At 42.1% G+C, this 14,452-nt stretch overlaps 1 protein-coding gene across 1 annotated transcript in view; it reads right to left on the bottom strand.

Annotated features, from left to right (window-relative positions):
- Positions 1 to 10,412, bottom strand: part of f11r.1 (F11 receptor, tandem duplicate 1) — a 36,913-nt gene extending 26,501 nt beyond the window's left edge. The window contains exon 1 of the mRNA XM_055942930.1: positions 10,177 to 10,412. Coding sequence (XP_055798905.1) covers positions 10,177 to 10,225 — 49 coding nt within the window. The 5' untranslated portion in view covers positions 10,226 to 10,412. The remainder of the gene's footprint in view (positions 1 to 10,176) is intronic.
- Between the last annotated feature and the right edge of the window lie 4,040 nt (positions 10,413 to 14,452).

Raw genomic sequence — 14,452 nt, 5'->3', positions numbered from 1 at the left:
CCATGAGATCGAAAGCATTGTCTGTAGAGCTCTGAGGCAGGATTGTGTCAAAGCACAGATCTGGGGAAGGGGACCAAAACATTTCTGCTGTAATGAAGGTCCCCAAAAACAGTGGCATCCATCATTCATAAAATGGAAGAAGTTTGGAACGACCAAGACTGCCCGGCCTGGCCGCCTAGGCCAAACTGAGCAATCGGGGGAGAAGGGAATTGGTCAGGGAGGTGACCAAGTATCCGATCGTCACTGACAGAGCTCCTCTGTGGAGATGGGAGACTCTTCCAGAAGGACAACCATCTCTGAAGGACTCCACAAATCAGGCCTTTATGGTAGAGTAGACAGACGGAAGCCACCCAGTAAAACGCACATGACAGCTCATTTGGAGTTTGCCAAAAGGCACCTAAAGCAGAAACAAGATTCTCTGGTCTGATGAAATCAAGATTGAACTCTTTGGCCTGAATGCCAAGTGTCACGTGTGGAGGACACATGGCACCATCCCTACAGTGAAGCATGGTGGTGGCAGCATCATGCAGTGGGGATGTTTTTCAGCAGCAGGGACTGGGAGACTAGTCAGGACTAGTCAGGGAAAGATGAACTGAGAAAAGCCAGAGCCCGGACTTGAACCCGACTGAACATCTCTGGAGAGACCTGAAAATAGCTGTCCAGCGACACTCCCCATCCAACCGGACAGAGCTTGAGAGGATCTGCAGAGAAGAAAATGGGAGGAACTCCCCAAATACAGGTGTGCAAAGCTTGTAGCGTCATACCCAAGAAGACTCGATGCGGTCATCACTGCCAAAGGTGCTTCAACAAATATCTGAGTGAATGGTCTGAATCCTTATGTAAAAAAATTTTTTTTCTTCAATAAAATTTGCAACAATTTCTAAAAACCTGTTTTTGCATTCTCATTATGAGGTATTGTGTGTAGATTGAGAGGGGGGGGGGGGCAAATGAATCCCTTTTAGTATAAGGCTATAAACGTAACATGTGAAAAAAGGGGTCTGAATAATCCGAAAGCGCTGTATAAATTGCAATGCAGCATATAACTGAGCTACACGTTTGGAACAAGTTCACTTTCTCATCCATAGCCTAAACACACATATCAAGTTAGCAGTTAAGCTCACATCTGAAGGCATTTAGGACGTCTTCTTCTGCGGATCATTAAAAAATCCTAATGATTATGGCGACACTACACCAAAGATGGTTTGATATGGTTTAGAAAAACTTAGGAACCAAGCTTGAGTTAACTGGACAAAAAACCCTAGGATTCCATCATAACTGTCATTTAATTTTCATTAATTTTAAAAAAGGGGCTACTTTGGAAAATATGTATCCCATCTGAAACATACTTTGGAATAAATGACATTTTGGGGCAATAAATACATAACCAGTAGTCTAGTAACACTAGATCCTTTTGAATAGAGCTACAGCCATAACTCCTGCAGAAAATGACAAATGTACACATTTCTTTCTGCATCTTGAGAATGCAATGCTCAGTTATAAAACATGTAGAGGTGCTGTCTTCATAAAAGCTGATAGTATTACACCCATAAAATATGTATTGCTTTATTGTATTTTCTCCCCAGTCCAAAAACGTCATTGTTCCACGAAAGAGGAGAATTTTACCAATGTAAACTAGATTGACGCATTCTATTACATTCTGTTGAACAAGGTTTTTTTTTCTCTTCAAGGGCAACAGGACAAAGGAGAAGCTACATGTATCTAATTATAGACAAGTTAACTTACAAAGCCAGAAATAAGCAGAAAACTAACTACAATCAGGCAAAACAAACCCATTCACCCCCCCCCCCATCAAAAAAAATGATGCAGTCCGTCTGTAGCGCGGGTTGGGTGCGGGCCTCAGATTTTCACATATAGTTCGTGGTTGTGGAAGGGTTATTAGCCATTGCGGGCGGGTGCGGGTGAACAAACAGCTGACATGCGCACCGCTTACAGGGATGTAAACAAATTTGTGCACAGAATGACAGAAATAAGCTTTTTGTGCATACAGTATGGAACATTTGTGATGTTTTATTTCAGATCATGAACAATTTTTTTTAAATAAAAATGGGACCAACACGTCACGTTTCGTTTATAATTTTGTTCAGTATAGATCATTTGTAGTCATCAACATGGGAGTGATTGCTTCCAGCAAGAGCACAAAACATCTACATTTGTGACCCGTTTCAGGAAGCTAGGAGTATAATAGCTAAGGAGATGAGAAAACACAGGTCTCCGAATTACATCTTCAAACTAAGGGCAACCATGGCATCCGACCGGAGACGCATCCATCCATGATGTATACGGGTAAGACATTCAGAGATTACACATTTCTAATTGACAGAAAGTAGTTTAATTTCAAGTTAAAGTGCTGGCTTGCTAACATTACACATATGATCTTATTATTCAAATCTCAGAGCCATTTGCTTGGCTAGTTCTCACCGAAGGTTAACATTGATCCTGGTAGGTTAGCTACCTGCAGATGTATGCAGCGTATTAATGTAATGAGTTGGGATTATGGTTAATTGTTTAGCTAGCTACATGTCTTAAGACTCCATTATGAAAGTAACAATTTCGGGTGCGTTCGTAAATTCAGTCAGGCCATCTACTCAGATTTCAGAGCACTCGTCTGTGTGCCAGAGCGCAGAAAAACTGATGAATTTACGAACGCTCAACACCAGTTGAATATGGCTGGTGTCAGTAAACGTTGGCAAAAAATACAATTTAAATTGTTGCCAGCAGCAGTTAGTCACCAACGCTTGGATAACATGAAAACAGCCTAACCAGCTCTGCTAGGGCGAGTAAAATTGTCAGAGTAGGTTGTACTCTCATGTGTCTGGAAGTAGCTAGCAAGCTAGCCAGTGAACGACAGTCAAGCACCCAAGCTGTGAGAACGATCGGATCAACCCTACTCGTCGGCCAGAGCATCCAGTAGGCCGCTCCGAGAGCGAAACGCTCAATTTACAAAAGGACAACCTGACGGCACAGTTAGTCACCAACACTCTGGATAACATGAAAACAGCCTAAACAGCTCTGCTAGGGTAAGTAATGTTTAGTGAGCTGTTCACTCATTTGTCTGGAAGTAACTAGCAAGTTAGCTTGACTGCTGTTAGTGCAGAACGCTTGGATCAACCCTCAACTAGATGGGTGGGGCTAAAGCATAAGAGGGTGTGAACAATGCTAAATGGAAGTAGACAAAGGGCTCTCCAATAGTAGTCCCAAAACATTCAAAGGCCATTTTCTCAAAAGTGAGTATACAAGTTTATCAACTTTTCAAAGCAGAATAACTTTCCCATTGTTCCTCAAATGTAGTGTATGATACAATTTTGTAGCTCCAAGTCTAATTTTATCCAATGTTAAAAAAAGGTTGTTACATAAGACCGTTGAGCCGGTCAGTCACTTTAGACATCTTTGAAAATAGTTGGGTAGAGCTTCTTCTTTTTTTTTTCTCAAAAAGCGGTAGTATTTTATTTTGAGACAGGCTTGAATAAGCTTACTTAGTGAGGATCTTAAGGGCCAAGAAATGATCAATCTCCCGAGGTTGAAAAGGCGCTGTAGCCCAGTGTGGTTGGACTACACGCCCCTATCCACAACACTGGGTGGATCATTTCAGATTGCCAGTGATGTGTACGCTGTGGGAACTTGAAGCTCTTCACCTTCTCCACTGCAGTCCCGTGAATGTGTATAGGGGCTTGCTCCCTCTTCGGGCTCCTGAAGTCCACGATCAGCTCCTTTGTTTTGTTGACATTGAGGGAGAGGTTATTTATTCTCCTGGCACCATTCCTCAAAGGCCCTCACCTCCTCCCTTTAAGCCATCTAGTCATTGTTGTTGTCAGGCCTACTACTGTTGTGTCGTCTCCAAACTTAAATGATTGAGTTGGAGGCATGCGTGGCCACACAGTCATGGGTGAACATGGAGTACAGGAGGGGGCTGAGCAAACACCCTTATGGGGCCCCTGTGTTGAGGATCAGCATAGTAGAGGTTGTGTGCAGTGCGATGGCATCCTCTTTGCATCTATTGGGGCGGTATGCAAATTGAAGTGGGTCTAGGGTGTCAGGTAAGGTGGAGGAGATATGATCCTTGACTATTCGCAAAGCACTTCATGATGACAGAAATGAGTTCTACAAGGCAATAATCATTTAGTTCAGTTACCTTTGCTTTCTTGGGTACAAGAACAATGGTGGACATATTGAAGCAAGTGGGACAGCAGACTGGGATCGGGAGAGATTGAATATGTCCATAAACACTCCAGCCGGCTGGTCTGCGCATGTTCTTAAGACGTGGCTAGGGATGCCATCTGGGCCGGCAGCCTTGCGAGGGTTAACACGCTTAAATGTCTTACTCACGGCGACCACGGAGAAGGAGCCCACAGACCTTGGGAGCGGGGCGCGGTACTTATCCAACGCGGGCGAAGAAAGGGTTTAGCTTATCCAGGAGCAAGACTGTCCGCCACGTGGCTGGTTTGACTGACTGCCTTGACCGTCTGTAGACCCTGTTGACACGGTTTGTATTTTGACCATATTCTAAGTCACCTTGCAGTGGTACATTTTTCAAATATATAATTTAACCTTTAATGTGGTGGTTTGCGCTTTAAGTTGAGCAAACAGTCATCTATCCACAGTTTTTGGTTTGGGTAGGTTTTAGTCACAGTGTGAACAACATCCCCTATACACTTCCTGATGAACTCAGTCACCATGTATAGGTCAATGTTATTCTCCGAGGCTACCCGGAACATATCCCAGTCCTCGTGATCAAAACAATCTTGAAGCATGGATTCCGATTGGTCAGACCAGCATTGAATAGACCTTAACATGGCTACTTCCTTTTTGAGTTTGAGCCTATAGGAAGGAAGGAGCCGAATGGAGTCATGATCTGATTTGCCCAAAGGGAGTGCAGGAGAGGGCCTTGTAGCCATGCCAGAAGGGAGTGTAACAATGGACTTGAGTTGAAGTGTGAGTACTACAGGCAAATGTATTGATAGAACTTTGTTAGCATTTTCCTCAAATTTGAATTGTTAAAATCCCCAACTACAATAAATGCAGCCTCAGGATGTGGTTTCCAGTTTGTACAAAGTCCAGTGTAGTTTCTTGAGGACCATAGTGTTATCAGCTTGGGGGAAATATACACGGCTGTGACTATAACAAAATAATTATCTTGGGAGATAATACGTCGGTATTCTAGGTATGGTAAACAAATGGACTTGAGTTCCTGTACATTATCACAATCACACCATGAGTAGTTAGTCATGAAACATACACCACCGCCTTTCTTCTTCCCGGAGAGTTCTTTATTCCTGTCTGCGCAATGTACTGAGAACACAACTGGCTGTATGGACGGGGAAAGTAAATCCAGAGAGAGCCATGATTCTGTGAAACAGTATGTTATAGTCCCTGATGTCTCTGGAAGGAGATCCTTGCCCTGAACTCATCTACTTCATTGTCCAGGGACTGAACATTAGCGAGTAATATACTCTGCCTTGAAGTCCACTACGAATACACAAAAAAACATTCTGGACTAATGTTTAAAAAAATAACATTTTAAAAACTGCAAAATTTCCTGTCTAGGATCAGCGTGGCGCTAGCGGCACACCCCCCCCCCCCCCCCCACTGAAAAACCAGTGCCGCGAAATTCAAAAAAAATATTTTTTTAAAATATTTAACTTTCACACATTAAAGTCCAATACAGCTAATGAAAGACACAGATCTTATGAATCCAGTCAACATTTCCGATTTTTAAAATGTTTTACAGGGAAGACACAATATGTAAAGATGTACATCTATTACCTAAAAACACATTAGCATAATCCACCATCTTTTATTTGTCCACCAACACCAGTAGCCATCACCAATTCGGCTAAACTAAGATATTTATAGCCCCTAACCAACAAAAAAACTCATTAGATGACAGTCTGATAACATATTTATGGTATGGGATAGGTTTTGTTAGAAAAAAGTGCATATTTCAGGTATATGGCATAGTTTACAATTGCACCCACCATCACAAATGGACTAGAATAATTACAATGAGCAACGTGTTTACCTAACTACTAATCATCAAACATTTCGTAAAAATACACAGCATACACGAATCGAAAGACACAGATCCTGTGAATACAGACAATATTTCAGATTTTCTAAGTGTCTTACAGCGAAAACACAATAAATCGTTATATTAGCATAGCACATAGCACATAGCAGCCCAGCATTGATTCTAGCCAAAGTGGGCGATAACGTCAACATCGCCAAAAATATATTAATTTTTTCACTAACCTTCTCAGAATTCTTCCGATGACACTCCTGTAACATCACATTACAACATGCATATACAGTTTGATCGAAAATGTTTATATTTAGCCACCAAAATCATGGTTAGACAATGTGAAATGTAACTCAGCTGGTCAGAATTTGTCCTTGCGCCACTTAGACAGTGATCTACTCTTATACATAAATACTCATAAACGTGACTAAAAAATATAGGGTGGACAGGGATTGATAGACAATTTAATTCTTAATACAATTGCGTTATTACATTTTTTAATTTATCCTTACTTTTCAATACAGTTTGCGCCAAGCGAAGCTACGTCAAAAAACATGGCGTCCTAAGCCACTAAAATGTTTCGACAGAAACACGATTTATCATAATAAAAATGTCCTACCTTGAGCTGTTCTTCCATCAGTATCTTGGGCAAAGGATCCTTTCTTGGGAGAAATCGTCTTTTGGTGGAAAGCTGTCCTCTTGCCATGTGGAAAAGTCAACTGCGTTCGGGATGAACTGAAAAGCGTGCCCAACTTTTCACATCGTTGCAAAAATAAATGTCCCAAAATCGCACTAAACGGATATAAATTGCTATAAAACGCTTTAAATTAACTACCTTATGATGTTTTTAACTCCTATAACGAGTGAAAAGATGACCGGAGAAATATAACAGGCTAAACTAACGCTTGGAACAGGTGCGCGCCGGTGTCCACTTTGCTCATGACGCAGCTCCCAAAGAATGACTAGCTTCAGGGTTTTTTCATTTGTAGGGCCTGTGAACGTGCAATCGACCCCGTTGGAATCGTCATCACGTAAAGGCATCCAGGGGAAGACGTAAGAAGTGTCCGTATAGTCATAGCAACGACAGTGCCCTTTTAAATGACTTCAGAAGAGAGGCCAACATTTCTCAAATCTGACTCCATGTCAGGGAAATTGCTGTAGAATGGGCTCTGTTCCACTTAGAGACAAAATTTCAACTCCTATAGAAACTATAGACTGTTTTCTATCCAATAATAATAATAATATGCATATTGTACGATCAAGGATTTTGTGGGAAGCCGTTTAAAAAATTAGCCACATTAGCATAAGTAGTCTAAACAGCGCCCCCATCCCCAACAGGTTAAGAGCTAGAAGCAGAGCTTCCATGTCGGTCGGCGTCTTCTTAAGGGAATGTCTGCATGGTCAATGCAGCACAAGCAACAATGACAACTATGCTGTTAACATTGCTTCTTAATATAAACCCACTAGCGTTCTATAATTACACTAGCTTGTTTCTTACTTCTGCAAACTAGCTTGTCTTTTCTTAACAAGTTGGGCCTAAATTGTGTTAGCGGCTAATGCTAGTCAACTAATAAATGTACTGAGTCTGCACGAACGTAATTAGCTATACAGCCTGATAATGCTAGTGATGGTGTAGACCTAAATCAGCATGTTGTTTGTGCTTCTAAATCAAAGAGCAACACGCAACGTATTAATGTTCGCAACATGAATACAATTTTTGCTACCTTAACTGAGAGCAAGAAATGCAGAAATGTATGAAAATGGTTTTTGGTTATAGATGAATTGAACATTATAAACTGGGTGGTTCGAGCCCTGACTGCCGTGATATCAGACCACAGGTATGACAAAACATTCATTTGTACTGCTCTAATCACGTTGGGAGACAGTTACTAATAGCAATAAGGCACCTCGTGGGTTTGTGGTATATGGCAAATATACCACAGCTAAGGGCTGTATCCAGGCACTCCGCATTGTGTAAGAACAGCCCTTAGCTGTGATATATTGGCAATAGAATGGAGAAAGTACCATTGAAATCACTTCAAATGTATATGTTGCCACCCTAGGTTCACGCAAAACTATTATTCAAAAACAGTCATACCATCAAAAAAATGTTAATTACCGTGAAATTATATTTTGGCCATATCTCCCAGCCCTAATTCTTTGTAATAGTGGTATGGGAATAATAATGCATTTGATTTTTTGAAGTGGTTTCTTGCATCAAACATTTTCAGCCACCTCCTTGTCTGAATGACAAGTGGATAAACAGGTTAATGTCAAGCCCTGCATGTTTGTTTTTTAAAGACTCATGGAATGTAGGCCTACATTGAACACCACACAATGGCTGCTACTGTAGGCTGAATGATAGCTATTTACATGTTAAAATGTTACGGGATGCATTTTCTCCATTGTTTGATGGTAGGCCTATATTAAAGATCAAACAGCCACAGTAGCCTACTTGATCACTGTCTGAGAAACTAACTTAAAAAGTGAGTACAGCCTATGTGCACAGTAAACGCACACTGGAAGTTGCACAGAAGTCTCACAACATTCAAGTTTGTGCTCAGCAAACCTGAAATTTGCTCAGTGGTGAAAAACAGAGGGAACATTGGTATGGGCCTCATCAGGTACATGGAGGACAGGATAGCTTAGCTCAGTTCTACACACTATTGCATCTGTGAAGTTGTATTAAGAGAGGATATTATATGTCCAGGGTACATCTTGTACAGTAGAGCTCCCACTGCGCTGCTCAGTTACAAAGCAATCTCAACCTCCATTCTCATTTATCAATCTCAACTCATCAGATTTTATCTGACGGTAGCAGTGGTGACTGTGTGAACTGAGTGAAAACAGTTTGGTTTGCCCCATTTAGAATAATGGTTTGTCCAGATAAAAGCATGGGAACTAAGTCTACAGTGTGTAAAATGAAACCAGAGAATTGTCTCTTGTTTGCTTGTCGTGTGAGTTTCGGAGGTGGGGAGGGAGAGCTAGGTTTTCCAAGGTAAAGCAATAACCACATAACAGGTGGAAAGTATAGGTCCCCTTGCACTGATTTTATGAATGTTTAAAGGCCTTCTAGACCAATATTTCATTCAACTCTTGAAACTAAGCTAATAGTCCTGAGGGCTGATTTATTTGAAGCTGTGTTGCACTGTCTAAAATGACAATCTAAAGAGAAGCCTATTAGTTTATTGATCCCAATTTGTTAAATTGTTCTATCTCCAACACCTAATTAAAAGACATGAATGCACCATAGTAGCCATACTTAAAAAGGGTAAGAATTCTTGTTGTGTCCCCAACTCTGAAAAAGTCATCTTCCATTCATTACTCAATGGTTAAGACAGCAAAGTAAACAATTCGGCTGCAGATGAATTCGAAAAACTTGCCTGGAACCAAAAAAAGTGTTCGGATATTTTTTTTAAGTTCCCTCACAGGAACTCAACAAGTCATAATGTTGAATTCCGGTATACTTTCCTGTGGATACTCTCACATTCCTACCGTCAGAAGAAACAACAGCGGTAACAACCGGTAGAGCGTGTTTAAATGTCACTTTTTTCAACATGCTGGCTTGATTTGATTTATTAGGATCCCCATTAGCGAAAGCTAATCTTACTGGGGTCCGACAACGAAAGACAGTACAGGCAAAAGGTAATGAGGAAACTTTTCTGATCCAAAATACATTTTTACCCGAGGTAGAATTCAATGCAATTCAACGTCGGGTTTCCAGGCAATCGAATATCCTTCTCTCCGTAGGGTTTTCAGCGCCCACAGTTGGCTTCGTGTAACTACACTTCCTACAGTTAATTTTTTATTTTTAGTTTACACATATGTGTTCTGATCAAGCTAGACAACTAACGTTAATAAACCCAGGTAGCAGCCTTCATCTTCCCTCAGTATTCTGTAAACAAGCGCTGTAACATTGAGAAGTCCATGTGGGAACAGTAACCCTATAAAATAAAAGGTATCAATAAGCAATTTGTTATTTATTACTACTGTGAAAGATAAGGTCCTTATGCTTCCAAAAAAACGTAGTTGTAGTTTAGTAATAGTTTTAATCATCAAGTTTGTCTTTCCAATACAATATACCGATTGAAACGTAATCTAAAACCAGAAGAGGAGGTTTGATCGACAGAAGGAGCACTAACCTGTTGCATGAAGGAAGACAAACACCGATACCAAGCCGCCGACAAACATATCGGCCCCGACAATTGAAGCTCTATTTGTTTTCAAAGCTGGTGAAGTGTCCGATTTCGATAGTCACTTTCAAATCAAAACTTTTCTATTAATCCAAAAATCTATGTATGGTTAAGTAATTGTTGAAACTGTGGCCCACTCCAATTGAAATATCATTTCGAAGAACAAAAACTCGACGCCCTACCCAATGCACCTGTAGAACAGTATGACGAGTCTTCATTTAGCTGCACCTGTAGAAAGGAATGATTCTTCTTCTTCTTTTAACTTTTGTGGCAGACTACACCTATTGGTGTATTGCTGCCACCTATTGTACGGGGTATTGAAACAAAACCCCAAAAATCCATTGCGGGACATAATACAAAAATACTCCACTTCTTCAGTGATAATCCAAATCACATCCCTAAACAGGCTCAGGGGCCTGTGTGGACGGGAACATTCGACAGGATTCCTTATTTTGCCTCTGCTGTAAATTCCCTGGCTCCCAAAAAACGTTCAGCCACACTCACAATGATGCCTATTTTCTCAGATTTCTTCTTTGTTTGCACTGTGCAGTTTATAACCAATGCAATAAACAAGTCCACATGTTTTAACATGCAACATGTTGCTCACCAAATGGATCCTGACATTTACTGATGTCTCTAATCCAACTACCATGGTTTCTTCAAAGTTACTCCCTTCTTCGACTCTTCTCACCGCCTCCGGATAGGAGACATGCTGGACAGCCCTTATTCTTGACACCTCGGTCTCCTTCACCTCATTCAACAGGCACTTCATGAATTCTGGTGCATGCTCGCCACCATAATTGCAGCATGTCTACATACACTTGACACATGTCCCAATAGTTTACATTATCATACCGGAAGGGTTTGGGCACAAAGGCTCTTACAGGATATCTCACATCACCCAAATGTACGTATGACGGGAGAGACTCTTCTTCAAATAACAAAATAAAGGATGACCATACGGGTCAGTCGGTGTGCACCAACCACTCCCTCTACTTCTTCAGTTATATCCTCTGCACTCACTTCTGCACCCCCTTGATAGGCGCCCTGCTTCGCAGATCCACATACGATACGTTCCAATCCGATATCTTTTTCAGGTGCAAAGCGTGCTCCTTCTGCTCCTCGGACATACAACATTTTTTTTAAATCTTGTTATTTTCCACTTACGCCACCTCATCTAACGCATCTATAATTTTCATTGAGACTTCAAACGGATCTCCCAGGTATCTTGATCGATCAAACACCCTCACTCTTGAGTAAAAAAATAGTCAGAACGGGGGCCTCCCGGGTGGCGCAGTGGTCTAGGGCACTGCATCGCAGTGCTAACTGCGCCACCAGAGTCTCTGGGTTCGCGCCCAGGCTCTGTCGCAGCCGGCCGCGACCGGGAGGTCCGTGGGGCGACGCACAATTGGCATAGCGTCGTCCGGGGTAGGGAGGGTTTGGCCGGTAGGGATATCCTTGTCTCATCGCGCTCCAGCGACTCCTGTGGCGGGCCGGGCGCAGTGCGTGCCAGCCAAGGGGGCCAGGTACACGGTGTTTCCTCCGACACAGTGGTGCGGCTGGCTTCCGGGTTGGAGGCGCGCTGTGTTAAGAAGCAGTACGGCTGGTTGGGTTGTGCTTCGGAGGACGCATGGCTTTCGACCTTCGTCTCTCCCGAGCCCGTACGGGAGTTGTAGCGATGAGACAAGGTAGTAATTACTAGCGATTGGATACCACGAAAATTGGGGAGAAAATGGGATAAAAAAATTTAAAAAATTAAAATAAAAAAAAGAGTCAGAACTAGGCTTGGATTTACTAGACTCCACGACCACTGTAATCCAATCCTTCTCACTCTCATCTCCACTCGACACGCCATCAATTTCAAACAAAACATCCACCTCCGCCATCTTCTGCCCAGTGGTATGATTGGTCTTCCTCCAAAGTAGTCCTAAAACCCAGAAATAACTTTCCCGTACTCATGATTCTTGTTAGTTCCTGTTTTCTAGTTCTCCTGTGTTTTCGACCATTCAGTCTTGACAGAACTCAGAGAAAAGGGGAACGGGGAACGGGAAAAACCTAAATTGCACTATAATGTAACCCTGCACCTACACACTATCCCCCAAAACCCACCACCCCTTTCCACTACTTGGCCCTAAACGATCCTACACCAGACCGTCGACCTGGGATGATGGAACCCCTTCTCTCAAAACTTCCTGTAGATCTTCTGCACTAAAATCTCTCACACCCAAATATGTATCTGTTGCTGCAACTACCACATCTATCTTCTGTGATTTCCACTCCATCAGTGCAGTGCAGTTGATTATCATGGCTATAAATGCAAGAAATCCAACCTTACTAAAACTTATCCTCTATGGCTCTCTCTCTTCAGGCATAGGAATACTCACTGGGGGGCTTCCAGTCAACCCACTCACACTTGGGCTATCCTCTACTCTCTTCACTATCTCAGCATAGAAAAGTTTCTGCCCTACTCGAACTCTGTCAATCTCAACTTGTCTTTCTCACACAGGGCACTTCTGATCCCCAGCTGCATGGGCACCCCCACAGTTGACACACGGTGCTTTCTCCAGCCCAAATGTACACTCTCTCTGACTATGCCCTCCTGCACATTTCTCAAATCGTGGGATCTCCCTTCTACACAGTTGCAACATGTCCGAATCCTTGGCACCTAAAGCACCGAAGCGGGTTTGTAACATAGACCCTCACAGAATAGCAAATAAAACTTAACCCAAAGATTATGGATATACTGACAAGATACATGTCTCTCCGCCCTAACAATGGGAGTCGTTGTCCACAAAACCGCACAGTGGGCTGTCTAGCTCCCGCCTATCCTTTCTTTGAATTGGAGGATACATCTCATTATTGTAATCCTTTTTCAAATATTGACATCAACTGCCTGTTTTCAATGGAGAGAGATACTACACTACTAACCTCATGCTATGAATATGCATAACCATCGAGACAACTCTGATATAAAGTGTTTATTCTCAAAGTTGCAGGGATGTCACGTGTCCTACTTATATCAGTACACTCATAACAATTTAAGCATAACGAAACTTCTATTCGATCAAACAAACCTCACGTAGCAAATAAGTCACCCTCTCATTGACCTCCATACAAACACTCCTTGCTTGGGGGGCAAAATAGCAGAAAAAACGCACCTGCTGGATTTTCAGCCGATTTGGGACTATTTCTTACTCTCTGCCTGACCTGACTTTATCAGGAATAAACTTTGTCAAAACCCAACAAAACAGACAGGGTATTCTCAATCTCGCCATTGCCACTGGGTCTACGTCTCACCAAACGACAAGCGTCACAAACACTGTGGCGTAAATCCTTGAGGTGGTTTGATTAATCTCGCCCGGGCGCCCGTGTAGACTTGGTTTACATTGGCTGAAAGTTGATTGCATTCGATGTTGAACTGGGCCGCCTCCCGGGGGTGAGCCAGGTGCCCCGTTCAAAGCCCACGGTGAAGTCTGCTCAAAACAAAAGTGACGCAATTAAGCAAGTGTAGTAATCACTAGGATTCTGTTTCCCATGCAAAATGGATTGCTTTTGATAAAAACGCTTTATCTGCCTTCCCAATGAAAACTAATTAGACAATTCTAACATTGATTTTATGAAAAATAGATGTATGTTTCTGGACGATGCATCATGCTGCTTTGTTGACAAAATGACCGAGTGGTGCAGATTACTGTTCGATTTGAGAAGGGCGTGCCTCCCTCCCTCCCTGCTTTCGACCAATGATGTGACATCATACCCGGTGGCCCGCTGGTCAGCATAATCAAATCCGCCCAGCAGAAAGCCGGCTATTGGTTTATTTGAAGTATTGAGTATTTACAGTATATTCTTTATACTGACTTTGAAGTATAGCCTATGTGGTATGAAAAAATAAACAAAGTCTTGAATTGTGCAATAATTTAATTGTGTTTTTGTTCTACCTTATTTTAGTTTTAGTATTACATATATTGGTTACTGCATTGTTGGGTTTAAAGCTAGCAAGAAAGGCATTTCACTGTACTTGTGCACATGACATTAAATGTTTAAACTTACAATCATTGGTGTCTACGCAATCAGCCCAGTCGGTAATTCACTTGTGTCCCCCTGCCAACAGTTCATAAACCATCCGCCTATCAGGTTGCAAAAGGGGTCGGTTTCCTCAACTCAATTTAATGAAAAGGTCCCCCAGTCGAGCAGTGAATTTCAAACACAGATTCAACCACAAAGA

The sequence above is a fragment of the Salvelinus fontinalis genome, chromosome 13 (assembly GCF_029448725.1).
Source record: "Salvelinus fontinalis isolate EN_2023a chromosome 13, ASM2944872v1, whole genome shotgun sequence".
NCBI lineage: Eukaryota > Metazoa > Chordata > Actinopteri > Salmoniformes > Salmonidae > Salvelinus > Salvelinus fontinalis.
This window is presented reverse-complemented; position numbering and strand designations above follow the sequence as displayed.